Source organism: Propithecus coquereli, unplaced genomic scaffold (genome assembly GCF_000956105.1).
Source record: "Propithecus coquereli isolate 6110/MARCELLA unplaced genomic scaffold, Pcoq_1.0 Scaffold355, whole genome shotgun sequence".
Lineage (NCBI taxonomy): Eukaryota > Metazoa > Chordata > Mammalia > Primates > Indriidae > Propithecus > Propithecus coquereli.
In genome coordinates this window covers 3,131,645-3,152,525 of record NW_012149230.1, presented here as the reverse complement: position 1 = coordinate 3,152,525, position 20,881 = coordinate 3,131,645, and the positions used below count along the sequence as shown (strand labels likewise).

General features: G+C 47.2%; 1 protein-coding gene across 2 annotated transcripts in view; it reads right to left on the bottom strand.

Moving 5' to 3' along the window:
• Positions 1-10,319: 10,319 nt before the first annotated feature.
• Positions 10,320-20,881, bottom strand: part of LOC105816124 (multidrug and toxin extrusion protein 1) — a 31,009-nt gene continuing 20,447 nt past the window's right edge. For both annotated transcript variants that reach the window (XM_012651450.1, XM_012651451.1), the window contains exons 13-17: positions 17,990-18,059; positions 17,606-17,738; positions 13,715-13,809; positions 12,930-13,008; positions 10,320-10,893 (exon numbers count right to left, since the gene is read on the bottom strand). In XM_012651450.1, coding sequence (XP_012506904.1) covers positions 10,667-10,893; positions 12,930-13,008; positions 13,715-13,809; positions 17,606-17,738; positions 17,990-18,059 — 604 coding nt within the window. In that variant the 3' untranslated portion in view covers positions 10,320-10,666. The remainder of the gene's footprint in view (positions 10,894-12,929; positions 13,009-13,714; positions 13,810-17,605; positions 17,739-17,989; positions 18,060-20,881) is intronic.

The window sequence follows — 20,881 nt, the reverse complement described above, 5'->3', positions numbered from 1 at the left end:
GCTCCCCAGTGTCTGCCACCTAGCCACAGCTGATGGTGCAGGGGGAGCTTCCGAGCGGGGAGCCTCTGAGCCAGGGCAGCCAATGGGCCAGCTGGCCCCTGTGGCATTTGACACATGTCCTGGGACATGCCCTGCTCCCAGGAACTGGGACTGTTACCGTGGAGAGAACTGGCAGCAGAGATTGAAGCTCGAGTTTTTGACATGGCTGAGGGGCGGGGTGGGGGGGTGCGGACAGAAGCTACAGGAGAGCGTGTGCCGGGTGGAATGTGAGGGCGTGGGGGGCCTCTCAGGGCTGGGGATACCTCAGGGGGTGCAGAGGAGAGGAAAATCCCATACTGCAGACTGAGAAGGGCAGCCAGGGAGGGTCTGCCATTGCTGGAGGCCAAGGCAGTGCTTTGCAAAGTGGGGACGGCCAAGCGCTCACCTGAGAATCTCATCATGGGAGGCCTGGAAGGCACGAGCCCCAGGGGGTGGGCGGGAGTGGATATCAATGGCCTCTGAGTGGAGAGTGGGGGTCAGGCCTGAGAATGCAGAGAACACTTTCAGAAGCTGGGCTCGAAGCGGGGAGGGGCCAGGGGAGGAGGGGTGGTGGGTCAGGGAGGATGGCTTTAGGGTGGAGAAGGGTAGCCAGGGAGGAGCAAGGGCAGCATGCTCTTGAGCAAATGAGACCCTAGGGCAGAACAGTAAAGCTAAGTCTGCTGGTAGTTGCTGTCCTTGGCAGCACTGTACAGATGCACGCGCCGTAGTCCCAGCCACTCGGGGGGCCGAGGTGGGAGGATCGCTTGAGCCCAGGAGTTCCAGTCCAGCCTGGGCAACATAGTGAGACCCCACCTCTAAAAAAATAAAAATAAAAATAAATTTAGAAAAAAAGATCCTTCTCAACTTACACTTGGGGCTACCTCTTGATTATAAGTTGGAAATATCATGAATCAAAAATGCATTTAATACACCTAAACTACAAAACACCATAGCTTAGCCTGGCCTACCTTAAACACATGAGGAACACTTGCATTATCCTACAGTTGGGCAAAATCATCTAACATATTGCCTGTTTTATAATAAAGGGTTGAATAGCTCATGTAATTTACTGAATACTGAACTGAAAGTGAAAAACAGAATGGCTGTATGGGGATTTGGTTTCTACTGAAAACATATTGCTTTGACACCTTGGCAAAGTCGAAAAATCTATGTTTGGGACCACCTGTACTTGACAAATAAAAGGCAACAAAACCCACAGAGTGGATAGTTCCCTAGACAGTGTCTATTATGAAAGGTGACTGCCAGAAAAAGGTTCGTGGGGGAGGGTGGTCCTCACCTGAGACATCTGCATGTCACAAGCTGAGGCTAAGCCAGTTCCAACTGCAATCCCAGTAACGTTCACCACCTGTTGAGAAATAACAGACCTGGTGCTGCAGACGCTCGGGGAATGACAAGTGTCACTGCCAGATGGCTCCATTTACACGAAGGAACTGAGACAAGCTTGTCCCCAAAGAGCAAGCCACAACTGTATGCTTAAGGCTCTATGTTTCAGATCAAATGGGTGTCCATATCTATCCTGATCGATTATTGAACAAAAATGTACCTTCTAACTAAATAACTATAACCACCTTGTGTCAACTGGGGAAACTTAAAAACTAGTTTTTCTTAAATAGCACAGCATGTTACAATTTCTATATTTGAAAGTTAAGTTGTGCTGGGTGCAGGGGCTCATTCCTGTAAGCTTAGCTTTTTGGGAGGCTGAGACAGGAGGACCACTTGAGGCCAGGAGTTTAAGACCAGCAAGATAGCAATACCCTGCCTCTACAAAAAAAATTTTTTTTAAAGTTAGCAAGGCATGGTGGTGCATGCCTGTAGTCCTGGCTACTTGGGAGGCTGAGGCAGGAGGATGGCTTGAACCTAGGAGTTTGAGGTTGCTGTGAGCTATGACCACACCACTGCACTTTAGCCTAGGCAACAGAGCAAGACCCTGTCACAAAAAATTTTTTTAAAGTTGTGATTAATATCTAAAGGCGGTGCCCCTGACCTGCCAGTAGGGTGTGCATTTAATAATAATAACAGAAAACATTCATTGAGCATGCACCATGTGCTGGACACTGTCCTAAACCCTTCACGTACATAACATGATCACTGTTCCCACCGTTTGGTAACCTCAGTCAGAGAGTTTACATCACTTGACCTAAAGCTGGGAAGTCTGGCTCCAGATCCCAGGCTTTGGTCCTCCAGTGAGGAAAGGGAGTAATTCTGTGTCACCGTCTTGACCAGACTTCACCTAGTGCCCTGACAACCAAGGGCACACAGACGACCAAGAGAAGGGTTCCTGAAGACCCTCATTTTCACCCTGGGTCTCACAGTTAGCAGCGGTGGGAACCCCGGGAGAGTTAGCTTCTTCACTGACAAGACTCTGGCCTGGTAAAACACAAACCCCAGCCCCCAGGAGGGAACAGGTCCCAGACCCGATACCCAGCAGCTACCCCACAAGGCAAAAGCCTCCTCCTAAATGCAAACCGGTGGGTGGGTAGTGGTGCGATGAGGGCCCGGCTGTGATGTGCCCACACCACAATGCTGAATTCCACGACAGGGGAGTGGCATGGCTAAAGCTCCCAAAACACCTTGGCCTTCCAGGAAGAGAAAGGTGAAGTGCGTCAATCTCTGGAAAGTTCTATCTTTTAAAACAAAGTCACACAGGAGGGTAGGGGGAAGGGAGGGCTAGCAAGAGATCTGTTAGAGGACACAAAACCACAGCTAGACAGGAGGAATCAGTTCTAGTGTTCTACACAACTGCAGGACGAACACAGCTAACAATAACATAGAGTTTCAAATAGCTAGAAGGAGGACGATGAATGTTCTCAGCACAAAGAAATGATAAATGTTGGAGATGATGGATATGCTAAGTACCCTGATCCAATCACTATGTTCAAAGCATCACTGTGTTACTGTCTATTTAAAGAAAATAAATAAGTAAATACATAATCAGTTTAGGGGAAAACCCCAAAAGTCATACACGAGTCTTTTTTTTTTTTGTAAACAGAATGACTGTGGTTGGTTTAGGATGTTACTCTTCCTCTGCAGCTCACAGTTTATCCCTGGCTAAACTCAGCTAGCCAGAGCCTGTGACCTTGGACTCCACTGCTTTGGTTGTCACACACTTTACCCAAACTGAGCTCTGACATTAGATCTCTTGCTCACAATGGATGACATTATGATAAAAGATGGTATAAAAATTGCTACTGTCTCTCTCTCGTGGCAAGTCGTCCAGAACACTGTGTTCTACATCCTGGTGTTGACTTTATGAGAATGGACAGGAGAAATCTCTCTGTCCCTCAGAATCAAGGAAGGTTGCCCTTGCCCTGAATAAGAGGCTTGACAGAATCTGAAGCATGCAGAGAGCTACACAGCGGGAGCTCAGAGTAAACCTGCAGCCTCTCCTCTCCGAGGCTGCCCTCACCCCTGGCCCCTCTTCCCGCCCATGTTTCTTTGACCCAATTCTATTTCAGCTATCTATTTATCCTCCTGTAGTGAATGCATTTTTGTAAACTAGTTCAAACGCTTTGTGGATCATGGTAGAATATAAATAAATGTTCTTTCATTTAAAAAACAGACACTTTTGTAAATCTTTCCATACCCTCTTTAATTTTTCACAAGGTAAAACATTTTAAATGTATCTGGCTTTCATAAATAAGGTATCTTAAAGTTGAATCTATTGTCTTCCTAGCAGTTAGTTACAACTCAGCTGATTAGAAGTGAAGTATCACCAACCGTCTGCCAAAGGCAGGGGAGCACAGAGCCCTCATCTCCAACCTTGCCTACAGAATTCCTGCCATCGCAGCACACCAACCTTCCACATATTGTCTTCAGGCCTTTCCAGAACATTTTGGATTTGTTTTCCCACTATTCCTATTATTTTGATATCAAAAACTAGGAAATCTTTTTTACCCTCTTATCATTAGGTGATTTGGAAGGGGAACAGAAAGAGGAAAGGAAATCACCATAAACCACACATAAAATTTTAGTTTTTCACCCGAAATATATTTTTAAATAATTTTAATAAAGTACATGAAAGGAGTCATGGGACTCTATGCAAATACATAATCATAACGTTTCAAGCCCTCACTGTGCTCCGAGTAGAAAAGTGCACAGGAGCAGGCGTGGAGGACAGGAAAAAAGACAAAATCAGGACACACCAGGAGAGAGTGTAAGAACTGGTTCCCCTTGGCCCCAGGAACAGAGAGGCAGAGTCACCAAGGATGCAAATGGCAAAGGAGTTTATTTGCTAGCTCGAGCCAGGGTCCAAGTCCCAGAGAACCAATGCAGTGGCCTCCCTATGAACCAGGACCCCGCCCCGGGGTAAAAGTGAAGCTTTTATATTTTTGGTTGCACACGACACACCAGTGGCATATGATACGCTGAGCCCACCATCCCCCTTCCCCCTTCGTCCACTGGTTCCTTTGAAAGTGGAGGATTGTTTTGACCCCTGATTGGGTGGTCCCAAGCCTCGGGATTTTTAATTTTCGCGCCGGCGCCAGTTCTGATCTGCGTTTGGGGCGGGGGACTGAAACTTAGGCCTACTCTAGGAAGTTCAGCCTGCCATGGAGTTACTCCCGCCCTGTTTTTTTTTTTTTTTTATTGACTAACAACTAAAAGCAAGCACGGTTACAGAAGCAAATGGCATTAGTTAGAATCAAAGAGAACACATTTTTTTAATCTAAAACAGTTTCTGTTCCACACAAAACAAAGTACATTCTTCTACTATCAATTCCTGCCTTTCAAGAGCTGGCTTGGACAGCAGCATATCTGAGCTAGATGTTTCTCTGAAATACTTAGTTGCGCCAGATCTGTGCAAGGAACCAAGCTTGGCAAAAGTGAGTGTGAGCTTGCACACGAGCGAGACAGAGCGCAAAGAACGTTGGCACAGCACGGCATGGGACTCGGGGGCTCTCCTGCTGAACCAAGCAAGGAGGGTAGGACCGAGCCAGGGCCTGGGGAGGGGAGGCAGGGAGTGGTTTTAAGGAATGTGGGAAATAAAACTAGCAGGGCTTGCTGACTGATGGAGATCTGGGGGATTAAAAAACAGGGCAGGGTCTAGGGGACACCAGGGAGTAGCTTCAAACACTCCGAGTCTGAGTAACCCCTGGCACGTTCTAGCTGACACACCCGCAAGCTGGCAGGCCCATGACCTGGAAGCCCAGGTCAAGGCTGGAGACTCAAATTTGGGAGATGCCAACAAATGAGGGACATTTAAGACAGAAGGAGGAGGAGGGGTGCAACTATGACAGAGGTGGCAGGATAGCCGAGGAGGGCTGGGGGTCTAGGGACAGGAAGCCAGAGTGGCAGAGTCCCCAGTGGGGAGGGGCCCACAGAGCCAACCAGGTAAGGGCAAGTCCTCTGGAAATGGCGAAGGGGCAGGAGGGGGTCACTGACAACTTTTCCCAGAGTGGGCTGAATGGAGTGCTGGGAGAACAGAGGCAGGACTGCAAAGGGGAGAAAAGGAAATGTAGACATGATGGGGACTAGAGCAGTGGTCCCCAACCTTTTTGGCACCAGGGACTGGTTTCATGGAAGACAATATTTCCACAGACAGGGTTGGGGGGCAGAGCTCAGGCAGTGATAGTGGCCCAGTTCCTAACAGGCCACAGACCAGTCTGGGTCACAGCCAGGGGTTGGGGACCGCAGGACTACAGCATGGGTGGAAAGAAGCCAGCGCGGGGCTGGGCAAGGAGGAGACAGGTAGATGGAGATGTTTTTATAAAAAAGGAGAGACTTGTTTACAATGGAGTGGAAATACTTAGAGGGGAATGGACTGGAGGAGACAGGGCGGTTCCAGAGCGCAGGAGGAAGGCCGATCTGGAAGAGGAGCATGCCAAGGTCTGGGGTGGCGTGAGGAAGGGCAGGTGAGAGGAGGTCGGGGCTGACTGTTTGGCTCGGAGTTCAGGGAAAGGGCCCAGGCAGGGCTGCGAGGGTGAGAAAAGATGGCGCAGTCATGGCCTGGGACAACTCCAGGTCAAGGGCAAGTAGGATGGACATGGGGACCTGACAGGGCTCCAGGGACAAAGGGTTGAGGAGAGATCTGAAAGTAAAGCTTAAAACTTCTATGGTGAGTCCACACTGAAGGACAAAAGTGTGCAGGGTGCGGGGCCTGAAGTGGATTCAGGGGGTCCTGGAAGTCAGTGAGATGCAGGGAGGCGGAGCCCACACCCCCAAAAACGACGCAGAGACAGGGGAGGAGAAGAGCGAGGTGCTGGGGTCTTCCGTGAACGGTGTCGCTGACTGGCCGCTGCATGTCATCAGCAGGGGAGAGTGCAGGACCGTCTACCCGATGGGCTTTACGAGTTGAGAAGCAGTGACTGGAAAAGGCGGACCCCAGTCCTGGGCCCTGCAACGAAATGGCAGGAAGTGTCCCCGCAAGTCTCACCCCGTTAATGCACAGCCGCCGCCCACGGGTGACTGGGAGTGCAGTGCGCACCAAGCAGGGGCCAAGCCCATCTTTCCTGGAGGCATGCTGCAGCACCGCGCGCACATAAATCCCCTCTTCCTTTTTGACTCTTCCCAGAGGCCCAATCTAAGCTTTCAAAGGAAGCAGAAATGTCCCTTAACCCAAATTAGTTCACCAAATAAGAGGCCTGTAAATAAATGTCTGATTCAATGAGCGAGGTCTTCTCTACCATAAAGCTGAAGGAGCAACTTCCGTGGCCCTCCACTACCTTAGGGTGTGTACCCGCCTCACAGAAGCACAGCAGGGACATTTTCCAAGACTGGGAAAAGCCATCTGCCATCACCGGCAAGACAAGTATTTTTCACCTTCTTTGAAAGCCTGGATGAAATGCAAGAAGCAGGACTACACACTATATCAGTAACAAAAACCCAGGGACAAAGGACTTCAAAGGAGATGTGACTTCAGTTCCCAGCAGAAGGGAGAGGCTTTACAAGGGTGAATTAGTACGAGCTGCGTGAACTGTGTGAATAGATAAGTGGCAAACATAAATTACCTAAACGTTTGTTGGTTTAATTTCATAACAGAAGAAAGTGCTGTTCTTTTAGTTGTACAGACACGCGCACAACGTATCTACCTGCAAGCTCCTTGTAAACCTGCTGCCTGTGTCATCAGAGGCGGGCTCAACCGGATGGGTTTAGAGCACCGAAAACACTTTTCTACGTACTGACACGACCTCCTTCCAAATCTGAAGATCGGGTCATAGCAACGTGTAGGTCAGGCCAGACCCTGCAAAGGACGACGCGTGAGACAGGACACAGCTGCAGTTCCAAGGCTTGACCGAGCCGTCAGCTCGAACAGAAAGACAAACATCTACCGTGACAGCGAGCGTAACGGCGTCCAGCTCCACTTTGCCCAGGTGTCCGCAGAATATGGAACTGACGAGGCTGATGAGAAAGATCATCAGCTGTGCAAGGAACAGCCGCCGAGGGAACAGAAAGGAGAGCGAGTTGGCGCCAACCCGCCTGCGCCCCGGGGTCAGACCGCGGCGGGAACGCTGGGCGCCGCACTCACCACGGGGCCCGCGAGCGCCGCCAGCTCGGCCGCTTCCCGCCGAAAGTCGAGGGACAGCGCGCCCCGCAGGCCGCCCAGCCAGGCCGGGGCGCGGGGCCGCTCGGGGGGCTGCTCCTTGGCGGCAGCGCGGGGGCCGTCCGGGGCGGCGGGGGGGGGGGGCTCCATGCCGGCGCGCGCAGAGACTCGGCGGCCGCGCGTCCACAGCGCAGGAGGCGGTGGCGATGGCGGTGGCGGAGGCGGGGGCGGCCCCACCCGCCAACAGCCTCAGGCCCCGGGCGCCCCGTCCAACCGTTGCGGTCCGCGGAAGCGGGGGCGGCGCCCGCCAGGGCCGTGGGGGCTGCGGGAGGGTTGGGGGAGGGGCGGGGAAGGGGTCCTTGCGGGGCGGGGGGACGCCTCGTGCGCGACGCTCCGGGAGGACGCGGGTTCCATAAGGAGACTTTGTAGGTCGGAAAAGCGAAATGTCGGGAGGAGTGGGCAGCGAGGGTGGAGGTAGCAGTTCTAACCTCCGCACCCACAGAGGACTTGGCTGGTATTTTAGCGACGTTTCTTGCTCCTGGCCTGGGTTTGGGGGTGTTCAGGTATTTCCTCCGGGCTGGGGGGCTTTCCCGGCTCGCGGAGACTCCAGTCTCTGGGCTCCTGGCCTGCAGCTATATGGGGTCGGTGGTTGAAGAAACCTTATCCCTGTGGCCCAGACCTGGCGAGGGGAAGGGCGAGGAGTGTGAGAAACCTCTAGAAGGCTAGGGGCGTGGGGATTGGATCGAACAAAGAGCTGAGCGTGGGGGCTGGGCGTTACTGTGGCTGCTCCTGCCCCCAGGCTCAACCTTGAGGGCCAGAAGCAGCCAGTTCAAGCCTTTATCTGCTTCCCTGGAGAAGGAGCTTCAATTTCAGGACCCAGGAGGAAGCACTGAGGGTGGAAATGCCTTAAGGTGGCCTTGACCAAAATCAGCAATTGGGTGTTTTTTTACTCACAGCAGTTAGCTTTTCTGCTTTTGTTCTTTCAGGGCAAAGGCCCTGCCTAGGCGTTGCATCCATCTTAGCACCTTTCAAGTTAAAATAAATTTGTGTGGAGCCGAGTATCTAAATTTAACGTTCTATTTGTGTAGAAAATTGCAATTCAGGGCATACACGCAGGTTTTTGGGTTATGCCTGAAGAACAAAGTGAAGGTTGGAGATTTTATAAAAAAGAGAAGTGTTAGTATTGGCTCTTTGAGAAAGTTGATGGCACTAGTAAAGTTCTTGGGAGCGGGCACGTTCCAGTTGGTGAGAATCCTGGAGTTGCCAAATTTTTCAGCATAGATAAAACTGGTCTCAGTTTCAACCAAAATAAATAAATGGGACCTGATCAAATTAAAAAGCTTCTGCACGGCCAAAGAAACTGTCACAAGAGCAAATAGGCAACCCACAGAATGGGAGAAAATTTTTGCGTGCTGCAAATCCAACAGAGGGCTGATAATCAGAATCTATTTAGAACTCAGAAAAATCAGCAAGAAAAAATCAAACAGCCCTATCAAAAAGTGGGCAAAGGATATGAACAGAAACTTTGCAAAAGAAGACAGAATAATGGCCAAAAAACATATGAAAAAATGCTCAACATCTCTAATCATCAGGGAAATGCAAAACAAAACCACAATGAGATATCACCTATCTCCAGTGAGACTGGCCTTTATCAAAAAGACCCCAAACAACAAATGTTGGCGTGGATGCGGAGAGGTAGGAACACTCATATGCTGCTGGTGGGACTGCAAACTAGTGCAACCTCTGTGGAAAGCAATATGGAGATACCTTAAAGAGATACAAGTAGAACTACCATTTGACCCAGCAATCCCATTACTGGGCATCTACCCAAAAGAGGAAAAGTGGCTCTATGAAAAAGACACCTGCACTCGAATGTTCATAGCAGCACAATTCACAATTGCAAAGATGTGGAAACAACCCAAGTGTTCATCAATACATGAGCAGATTAATAAACTGTGGTATATGTATACCATGGAGTACTATTGAGCTTTAAGAAACAATGGTGATACAGCGCCTCTTATATACTCCTGGAAAGCGCTGGAACACATTCTACTAAGTGAGGTATCCCAAGAATGGAAAAACAAGCATCACATGTACTCACCATCAAACTGGTATTAGCTGATCAACATTTAAGTGCACATATAAGAATAACATGTATTGGATGTTGGGCAGGGGGAGGGGGGAGGAGGGGACGGGCATATGCACAAACAATGAGTGAGATGCGCACCTCCAGGGAAATGGACACACTTGAAGCTTGGACTTGGGGGGGAGGGAGGGTAAGGGCATCATATGTAAACTAATCATCTGTACCCCCATAACATGCTGAAATAAAAAAAAAAACTGGTCTCAGGTTACAACAGGCAGTTTCAGCAGCCGGGCTTGCAGAGAATTTCCCCTTCCACGTTTAGAGCAATGTTATGTGTCCTGAGGGCCCCCACCCCGGCTTCTTGACTCTGTGTTAGTTGGGTGAACAAGAATGACCCCATTGGTATGATCAACTTTCACAGCACGCAGCACACTTAGCATGTACTGAGGCTTGCTGAACTAATAGTGTGTACCTAGCCCCCGGAAGGCTTACTGAAATAGGATCACACTACTTAATTTATTAAAACTGTGCCCTCTGACACACATGCACACACCCACCAGGTGCTTGTTTGCATTTTCACAGCTCCAAAGACTTCCCAACTTTTCCAGTGCCCATAGCGCCTGAGAGTTGGACCCCAAATGAAGATTGACAAATGCTGTTTGCCCAGTGAATAATAATAAGGCACAAGGAAAGCTATATTGTAAAATATATTTTAATTCAGGCAGTAAGAATTCTTAAGCACTTATTTATGGGTTTGTGTCTAAAAACAGCAAAGCAATACCAAAGCCATAGGTCAGTGTGGTCAGTAATGTGGTGGTCCTTGATTGACACAGTGGTGGATGAATTACTCCCAAATGCCATCCTTCAGACATTGTCTTTGACCTCAATATAGTTTTACCTTAGTTCCTTTTCTTCTTCATTAGAAAAATATATCTTTGAATTCCCAATTCTTGAAGTCCATGGGCATAGCTGAATTACATGGGCTGAAAATGAATTGTCACTGCTGAGCCGATTTGTAAGCTCAAAAGTGTCACTTGACCTGACTTTCTCTCCCTCTGGCCACATCACTGAATTCTGACATATAATCTCACGAAAATCCCCACCAGCAAGACTAAAATAACCCCCAGGAGCAGGAGCCCTCGCCGCAGCACCAACTGTTTCCAGGACAACTTAGTGCTGTCCTTTGGAGGGACCGGCAAAGGTTCCTCTTGGTGAGTCTGCTGATCCAACTGAGTCTGGCCTTTTTTTCCAACATCTTCCATTAAAATTCCCTTGGGGTCTCCCGGGCCGCCTGGGAGGAAGAAGGAATTTAGTTAGCAGCTTAAAGGAATTTTTTTTTTCCATCTGTATTAAGGGTAATAGTTGGGAGAAAGTTAATTCAGGAAGCAGCTTGCTACAGTGGATAAATAAGTCCTTTCTCAGAGTCCCTCTCCATTCACTCCCACACACCGGTGATCCTACTATTGTTGGCTTGGGTGCTCCAGGGAGCTCTCTCAAGAGCTAGAGAAATAGGGCAGCTCTCTCAGTTAAGATTCATAGGGGAAGTTTTCAAGGGGCCAACACCCATCTAATAAGTGTTTCAGAAAGAGGATAAAGTGAATAGATGGGAGGATAACCTCAGAAATAATTCATAGTTATTCATGGAACCAAAGAATGATGGGACTCCACATGGCAGGGCCAAGCTGGATACCAACTCACACCTGGGCTGAGTCTCATGACACTTCAGGATATTAAGAATAATAACAGGAAAATATCCTAAAAGCTTCTCAAGAGAAAAAAAAAGGCAGATTACCTAATGGCACAGGAGTAAGATTGGCATCCAACTCCTTAATAAGCACAAGTGGATGATAGGAATGTTACAATGTCCTGAGAGTTGAGAGAAAATCACCGTGAACAGAATGACACCAGCTCACACCTAACAAAGGCTTGCGGGTGTCAGCAAGGCTGTTCTCTGCACTATTCGACCCTCACACCAATAGTATGAGGGAAGTGACATTATTATCCCGATTCCACAAATCAGGGAAACAATCACCGATGGTAGCAACCTTAGACCAGCCCTTCCTCTGAAGATAATTATAAAATCTGAGTAAAACAAAAATACCATCTTGAAGGCATCAGGGAGCTAAAAGGAAGTGAAGAGTCACCAGGACAGGATCTGGGGACGCTGGAGACCAGAGGACAAGCCCGGCCTTCAGGGCCGCTGTGGCCCTGAGCGCTCCCACCTGGCCCCTGGGGCTGAGAAGCTGAGCAGGCACTGGGGACCCGGGTACCGACCAAGGGTGGGGCCCCGGTAGGCCTCTCTGTATTTGGGGTGAGAAGCCTGAAGGGCTGCATCCAAGAATTAAGGATGAACCAGAAGTAAACCCGGTCTCACACTGGCCATGGCACACCTTCGGGTCAGCTGGCTGGGCCGGAAACCTCCATCTCTGAAACTGCCCCAGACCGCTAGGAAGTCTAAGCATCCGATGGAAGCAAAAGAAAATCCTCTCTGAAGATTGAGGCCTCTCTGAACATTGTTTCATGACTAAAATTACAAACAATTTTCAAATATAAAGTCTGGCACATAATCACAGATAACCAGACACACAGCACAGGAGCCCAGACAACGTGGCAAGATCTGGCAGGAGCAACAGAATTGCCCACTGACTGCAATGTAGCCATTCTGTGAGGCCAGAGGATTGAAGTCATAAAGGAGCAAGAGGTTATGTGAGTGCAGGACCAACTGCCTAAAGGGCCGAGAACACAGGGGAATTACTCAAGTGACAGAAAACAAAAACAGGTCTCTTCCACTCGCGAGGTTGACCCATTTCTTCTCTAGAAGGTACTATGCTTTAATAAACCTTTGCACTTCGCTTGCTTGCAAAAAAAAAAAGAAAGAAAACAAAAACATAACCACATTTGCATGATGACCATAAGATGTAATGGTCCAAACAATAACCTGTTTAAAGTGCACAGGTGTCTTCCTGATGAACAGCAGGGACCTCATGAAAACAAAGTCACAAATGTCAGTTTCTAAGATGTGGTCAAAGCACGAAATCGCCAAGTGTTAGAAATGCCTGCAGAATGCTTGCAGAAGTTCCACAAATTAGCAGAGGAATTGGGAACCTGTAGTCATCCACAGCAGTTGCTAATGTGTGGGATTAAAGCAAACAAACTTGAAGTCCATTTACCCGGAATTGGATGTTACTTGGCTTTATCATTTGTCTCTGAAACATTATTGCCCTATTTAAGTGGGAGCTCACAGCAGCAAATCCAGCTGTGTCGCACAGATGGCCCCTGCAGTCCCATCTGGACAGGCCTGGCCACGAGCAAGGAGTTCTGTCATACCTGGGTGCAGGGCATCCGGAGAGAGAGCAGAGCTCCCGTTCTGAGCCACATTCACTTTCAAATTGGCGTGTACCTGAGCCTAGAAAATGAAACCAAAATAAGTCCATGATGCTTTACAATGGTGTTAATGAGCTGTTTCACACGACTGCCCGGTTTAAGAAAAGCCAAGCCATTTTCCCGAAATGGCACGTACAACTGAGGCTTCTCTAGTTCACGGGTATGGAACCGTCTTTCATAGAGACTGTTGGGCCAGTTGGGGTGGGGAGTGCCGGATGGGAACAGTATAGGGTGAGGGAGACAGGCACCAAGACCATTTAGAATTCTCTCTTCTTTTTATTTCAACTCCTTTTTCTACCACTTCTTTCTAGACCCCCATTTACCCTAGAAAGCTGAAAAGAAGGTTGCACACAAATATCTTAATGAAATATTTTGGGATCATAAAAAACAGGATGAATTTGATGCATGCCACCTTTCCCTCCAGTTCCAATTCTCATCCTGAAACTGGCTTTTCCTGCACAGGGCGGTAGCCTGGCATGGCACACAAGGAAAAAAGGAGCTCCCCACTTTCCTGTTCAATGAATAAACAAGGGGCAACGCATAAAGCCAAGGTCATCCGGCCCGCACATCTGAATTTAAGTCTAGTACAACAACATCAACAACAACAGCAGCATTCTGATAAAAGAATGAAGAAAAAGGGAGAAGAATCTTCCAAAAGGAAAGAGCCTGTGGGATCCTGTTTGTGTTCTAGCGGAGGAGCCTTTACTGAGACAGCAATGAGCAGTTACCTGTTGACAGGCTTTTTCCCAATTTAGCCGAACAATAAAGCCTAGAAAACACACAGCTTGAGAGACCACAGAGATGATGATCCCTGACCACAGACCTGGAAATGGAAAGATTTAATACAGGTTAATTCAGTGGAAAATGGGTCACCCCTGGGAAGCACGTTTCTCCCATCTCGCTCCTGTCAGCCACACTGGAAATCTGCTTTCATGGCTGAGGTACAGCCCACCGTGGGCCAGAGACCTCTGTCCTGCTCTTTCCTTGGGTTTCCAGAAGGTTCCGAAAGGCCCAGTGCTCCCTGAGGCCACACCCTGAGTGGCCACCATTTTGCTTCGGAATGTCAGAACAAATGTTCAGATGCTATTTGGGCCTTAGTGATTATAATACTTGGATATTAAGAAAAGTGCCAGTTACAAGGAAATAACATTTCCCAGGACAAAGTACTTCTGCCCTATTTTCCTCAAAAAAGGAGACAAACGTTTTTTTGATAAAGCAGAACTCACTAGACATACAGAGTAATGAGGCCCCCTCCCTGAGAGCAGCCTGCAGGACTTTGGACCCAACTTGCTTCTGGCACAGACTTTGGGAGAAGCTCCCAGGGCAGGGTCATGAACCTAGAGCTGATCATAGAACAGGGAAGTCTGAGTGGGAATGGGTCTCAAAGTACCACACAGACCCTACTTAATGTACACACACGCAGCACAGAGGGAGATCCCAGTGATGAGGGGTTTCTTGTCAACAGTGAACTAATGACAGAATCAAGAGCTCCAACGTAGCTGAGAGACCGAAAATACAAGGGGACAAAGGCCTAGCTATATATAAAAATAGACCTCTGCCCCACAATCTGTAGCACCCTGCCCAAGAAACCAACCCCTTCTCTCCTATAAACAGCCTAGGAAGCCAGACTGTTGTCTCTAGTGACAATCCAGTTTATACAGTAACTTCTGTAACAATTGGCATTTGAAATTCGCATTTGAATCTCTGCCCAAACGCGAGGGACGCTGGCAGCTCCCGTGCCACAGCAAGCTCAGGACGCACAGCCTTTGCTTTTCTCGTCGGGTTGGTCTTGGTTCATTTCCACGGTGGTCGGTCTGTGGAAGGGTTCGGGTAACTAGACTGGGTTCCTGGTTCAGCTGGCCACACTCAGTGCAGCTCACAGCTCTGCTCCTTGGTACCAGTCACCTCACATCACAGTCTTCAGATATGGTCAGCCCACTCTTTGGAACAGCAAAGTTAGTGCTACCTGCTGTTCCTATAAAGAATTAGTAAAAGCAAACCACTGGCTTCCTCTTCAAATCCAGTGTTCCCAGTACATACAGATTACAAGCTCACCCTAACCATCTTAAACATAATAAAATAACCAGCTACCTCCAACTATAATTTGAAAGTCTTGAATTAGATTTCCACTAATTTCACCATACATCATTTAAAATGTTTCTGTTTGACTCAACCTAGGAACCCAAAACAGGAAGATTATTAGAATCCTCTGGGTGAGGCCCAGGAATTTACATATTTGAAAAGCCTCCCAAGAATTCCGATGGCCATTATGGTTTGCTGAGGTTGCTCCTGAGAACTCGCAGAATTCTGATGCTCTCCTGGACACATGTAGGTATACTGCACACCCTGCCAGAGGAGACACAGTATTGAAAACCAATATACACCACACTCTTCTTCGACGTGCGTGGAGGGATTGACTGCAGTCTTCTCACAGAGCCCTCATCTCCTCAGGGGCCGCAACGTTTCTTTTAAGTGATTCTCAACTTCCTCTACTTTGCACATAGTAGGTATGCTTTTGTTAAATGAATGAGCCAAGGACAGCCCTTGGGATATAGATGGATTTATATATATATACACACGTGCATGTGTACATATATATATATTTTTGTTTGTTTTTTTTGGTAGAGTGCAGTGGCATCATTATAGCTCACTGCAACCTCATACTACTGGGCTCACATGATCCTCCTGCCTCAGCCTCCCGAGTAGCTAGGCTACAGGCACACACCACCATGCCCAGCTAATTTTTCTTATTTTTTATAGAAAGTGGGTCTTGCTATTGCCCAGGCTGATCTCAAACTCCTGGCCTCAACTGATCCTCCCACCTCAGCCTCCCAAAGTGTTAGCATTACAGGCTTGAGCCACTACACTCAGCCTGGATTTATATTTTAAAGTAGATTCCTCTTCTAAAAACGCTGAACTCACAGGAATAGAGAGTAGAATGATGGTTACCAGAGGCTGGGGGCAGGGAAATGGGGATTTGTTTGGGTACAAAGTTTCAGACAAACAGGAAGAATAAGTTTTGAGATCTATTGCATGGCAGCATGACTGCTGTCAGCATACTGTATTAATATATTGAAATACAACATATTTCAAATTAGCTAAGTAAATTTCAAATGCCTCACCATAAAAAATAAAGTGATAGATATGTTAATTAGTGTTAAGGTCTATGGGAAATAACCTGCTCTCTGTGCTGCTGCCTCTTAGCGGTGCAGAGGGTAGTCGCTGGCCAGCTAACAAAGACACAACTTGGCTCAGTTTCGGTCTTAGGCGGTCTTTTCTCGCACTCCAGACCAATTTTGATCTAATCGTTCCACATTGTATACATATGTCAAAACACTACATTGTACCTCATAAATGTATGTAATTATGATTTGTCAATTTAAAGTAATGAGATAATATTTAAAAAGGGAATGTAAAGTATCTCCTTAATATTTTATACTGATTGCATGTTGCAATGATAATTTAGATCTATTATGTTAAATAAAATACATTACTTAGAAAAACAAAAATAAGGTAGATTCCTATAATATTTCCATTAGCTATGCCACTGGCAAATCCAAAATATGAACAATACTAGAAACTCAGCTAAATAATTTTCTGCACCATAATGCAAGCCCAATGAACTTTGCATTGGCAATTCAATTCTTTGAACAACTCCTGTATTTTTAATTAAAATATTATTGAAATCGAGAAAAGTGTGCAACATAATGGAACATACTGAACTGTAAGTGCCCTCTAGGTATCAGTTTTCTCAGCACCTGTGAGCCCGCCAAGTCCTGATGGATTAAAACAAACCATGCTTAAATTGGTCACTCCTTCACCCCAAAGATAATGTCCAGTTTTTAATATAATCATTTATTAACTGTCAATGTATTCCAGATTATTATTTTAGAAATCAAAGCTGGGCAGTCATTTATTTCCCTACTTAAAAAAAAAAAGATTAGCTCTGGTAATTTCACATCCTGTGGATTAGGTTCTTTCTCCCCAATGCAGTCAGGTGATGAAGTCCACCGCCCCACGCCCTTGTGGAGAGACCCACGAGACACAGCTAAGAAGGCTGTGCCAGGCAGGAGGTGCAGGCTGTGGACTGGGCTGAGGGTGACGAGGACGCTCGCCACGGGCTGCCCTCTGTGGTCCTGCCCCGTTGCTTGGGCGACATGGGGGGTATTGCTCTAAGATATATACAGCTACCACAGTGGTGACCCTGCCTCACCCCAGACATTCCAGAATGGCCAGCGTATGGTAGCCTCAGCTCTGCAGACTCACTCTCAGGGGCTCATCACACAAGGGCTGTCACTAAAGAACAGAACAGGATCCACAAAAGGAACATTTCCAAATGCTTCTTCAGTGGTCCCTGTGTCACCTCCTTTGAAGAAGTGAGAAGCAGATGAGTCAGGACAGGGAGGTGAGTAGAACAGCATCTGGCTGTGCTCAAGTGTGTCAGTGTGGCCTTGGGCCCCCGGCCAGAGCCGGAGGCTACCTCCTGAACCCTCCCCACGCTTTCTGTCGAGGCACAGGACGAACGTGGGAAAGCTCCAGGGTTTCCAGTAAAGTCTCCGTGAAAGGCCTGTGTGCTCTCACAGTGAGTGACTAAGCTCTGTCGCCAGCTTGAGGCTTACCGATCACTCCCAGCTCGGTCGCAAACATCAGTGCAATCCCGATGGGGAGACCAACCGTGTAGTAGCCGATGGCATTCACGATGGCTCCAACCTTCTGATTGCCACTTCCCCTCAGAATGCCCCCGCATGTGCACTGTAGGCAGATGACATCCCATCAGTGCCAACATAGCTTCTGGAACACGCCCCTCTCCCAAGCAGTCACCATTCTGTAGGACTCTGACTTAAAAACCCATGGCCATGTGACAGTGCCCTTCTAAACTAAGTATGATAACAATGTGCAGTATTACTACCTACTGCAGCCCCTCTTCTCAGCTGAAATTTGCCATCATTGGAAGAAATACACAGCCCATAAAAGTGCTTAGGGCAGTACTGCATAATACTCACAGCAAGAGCTTCAAACAGGTGGGACACGGCATAAATAGGAACCACCTGAGCCACCAGATCAATGATGTCCCTGTTAGGAAAATAAAGCACATGGAGATTAGAAGATAAACATGTGGAAAAAGAGAACCATGCAGCCTTCCATGTATAGCTGGCCCGTGTGTGCACTGCAGCCAGCAGCCTATTCAGGGACTACTCTACGTTGCTCAGCCTGTAGAGGAAACTATCCGCTCGTTGTATCTCACAACTTTTACAAAAAATGTACAGTAGTCCCCCTATATCCTCAGGGCATATGTTCTAAGACCTCCCCCAGTGGATGCCTGAAACTGGGTAGGTAGTACTGAACCCTATATACACTGTTTTTTTCCTGTATGTACATTTTTATGATAAAGTTTAATTTATAAATTAGGCATAGTGCAAGATTAACAATAACTAATAATAAAATACAACAATCGTAACAATATGCCAGCATCACTACTCTTGTGTTTTGGGGCCATTATTATTATTATTTTTTTTTTTTGAGACAGAGTCTCACTCTGTTGCCCAGGCTAGAGTGCCATGGCATCAGCCTAGCTCACAGCAACCTCAAACTCCTGGGCTCAAGCAATCCTCCTGCCTCAGCCTCCCGAGTAGCTGGGACTACAGGCATGCGCCACCATGCCCGGCTAATTTTTTCTATATATTTTTAGTTGTCCAATTAATTTCTTTCTATTTTTAGTAGAGACGGGGTCTCGCTCTTGCTCAGGCTGGTTTCGAACTCCTGAGCTCAAACAATCCGCCCGCCTCGGCCTCTCAGAGTGCTAGGATTACAGGCGTGAGCCACCGCGCCCGGCCTTGGGGCCATTATTAAGTAAAATAAGGATTCCTAGAACACAAGCACTGTGATACTGTGACATTGCTCTGATAACCAAGAGGGATACTAATAACTAACTGGTGGGTAGCGCAGACAGTGTGGAGACCCTGGACAAAGGGATGATTCATGTTCTGGGTGGGACAGAGGAGGACAAGGCAAGATTTCATCTCGCTACTCAGAACAGTGTGCAATTTAAAACTTATGAATGGTTTATTTCTAGAATTTTTCATTTAATAATTTCCTACCACCGGTGCCCTTTGGTAACTAAAACTGCAGAAAGTGAAACTGTGGATAAGGAGGGACCACCATACAGTCCATTTGGTCACTGTGGACAAATTAAATTATTTGGTAGCCCCCCAAAAAAGAGTTTGGATTATGTTGCTGTCTTTTTTAAGCATGATTCCATAGGCCAAGCGTGAAGGTGCCTCTCGGCGTGTCTGCATGAAGCACTGCAGAGTGAGGGGTGAGGCTCCCTCCGTAGAGCCGCGCTTGGCCAGCTGCGAAGGCCACGGATACGCTCTGCAGATTTAGACCTGGCTCCTCGAAATGGGCCCTAACCTCTGAAGCTAGGGACTTGGATTCCAAGCCCACGCATGAGGGAGATGGGAAAAAGCTGCCCCTGACCCGGGGAGGCAAGAAATTCACAGTACCTTGGAGGGAGTTTGGTCACATATAAATCTAGAATGCTGCCTGGCAATAAATATTTGTTGAATAAATTAATATCAATAAATAAGAAATCCAGCACTGAATAAGATGATCACTTCCTTCCCCCACCCCGAAGGACATAAATACAGTTCCATAATCAAATTTTATTTATTTTTGAGTAGGTGACATATGCAAATGGTCAAAAGAAATGAAACATATGAACAGGATAATGAGAAAAGTCTTACTGCAATGCCAGGGGGACCTGCCTACCCCATTATCATCCCTGTCCCTTCTAGGTAACAATTCATAGTACTTTCTGTATTTCTCTAGTGTTTATGCAAATGAGACTGTATATTCTCAATTTCCCCTTCTGCATGCTATCATACCATACACAGCGTCTTCTACATGAGGCCCTGTACCTTGGTTTTTCCACCCAATATATTATGTTCACTTTTATATTCCACTAAAATATATTCTTTCAAATGTGCTGCTGGATTCTGTCTACTAATATTTTATTTTGGATTTTTAAATCAATATTAATAAGTGACAGTGGTCTGTGATTTCTCTTTTTTATGTGCAAACTTCATCAGTTTTGGTATCAATGTTGTATTTCCTTCATAAACAATGTGGAAGTTTTCCTTTTTCTGGGCTCTGGAACAGTTTAGACACCATTTGAATTATGTACATTTTAAAGATTTTATAAAATTCTCCTTTGGAACCCTCCAGGATTGGTGCTTTTTGGCATTTTAAAATAATTTTTTCTTATTTTTATAAGGAAATCAGTTCATTTAGACCTTCTATCTTTTCTAGGGTAAATTTTGATAAATTATTTTCCTTGAAAATTATCTGCTTATTCTAAGTTTTTAAATTTCCTTGCAAAAAGTTACACAAACTGGTCTCTTAAGATTTTTCTAAAATGATTGTGTTTTATAGTAATTTCCCCCCTGTAATTGGGTTAGGTGTTTCATCTCGTTCTCCAGTTCCACCAGGTGGGGTCGATCCTGCCGCCTCGTAAGTAGCTGATTCGAGAGTGTGCGGTTGCCGCTCTCACCACGGCTACGGTTCGCACTCCACGCGCTTTCGGGAGTGGACAGACGCAGACTCTAACTTCCCCCAGGTTCCTGCTGAAACCGTCAGTCTGTCCCGGTCTCCCGATGAAGTTAATTCTGATCCTCTTTGAGGGAAATGACAACTATTCATGGTTGTTTTCCCGACTCATTCGGAAATGAGGGATCTAGAAGCATCTTATTTTCCCACAACCAACCGGCTGAGGCTGAAGAATGACAACCTACCATTGGGCGTCAAAAGACAAATACGTGGCTGGGCGCGGTGGCTCACGCCTGTAATCCTAGCACTCTGGGAGGCCGAGGCGGGTGGATTGTTTGAGCTCAGGAGTT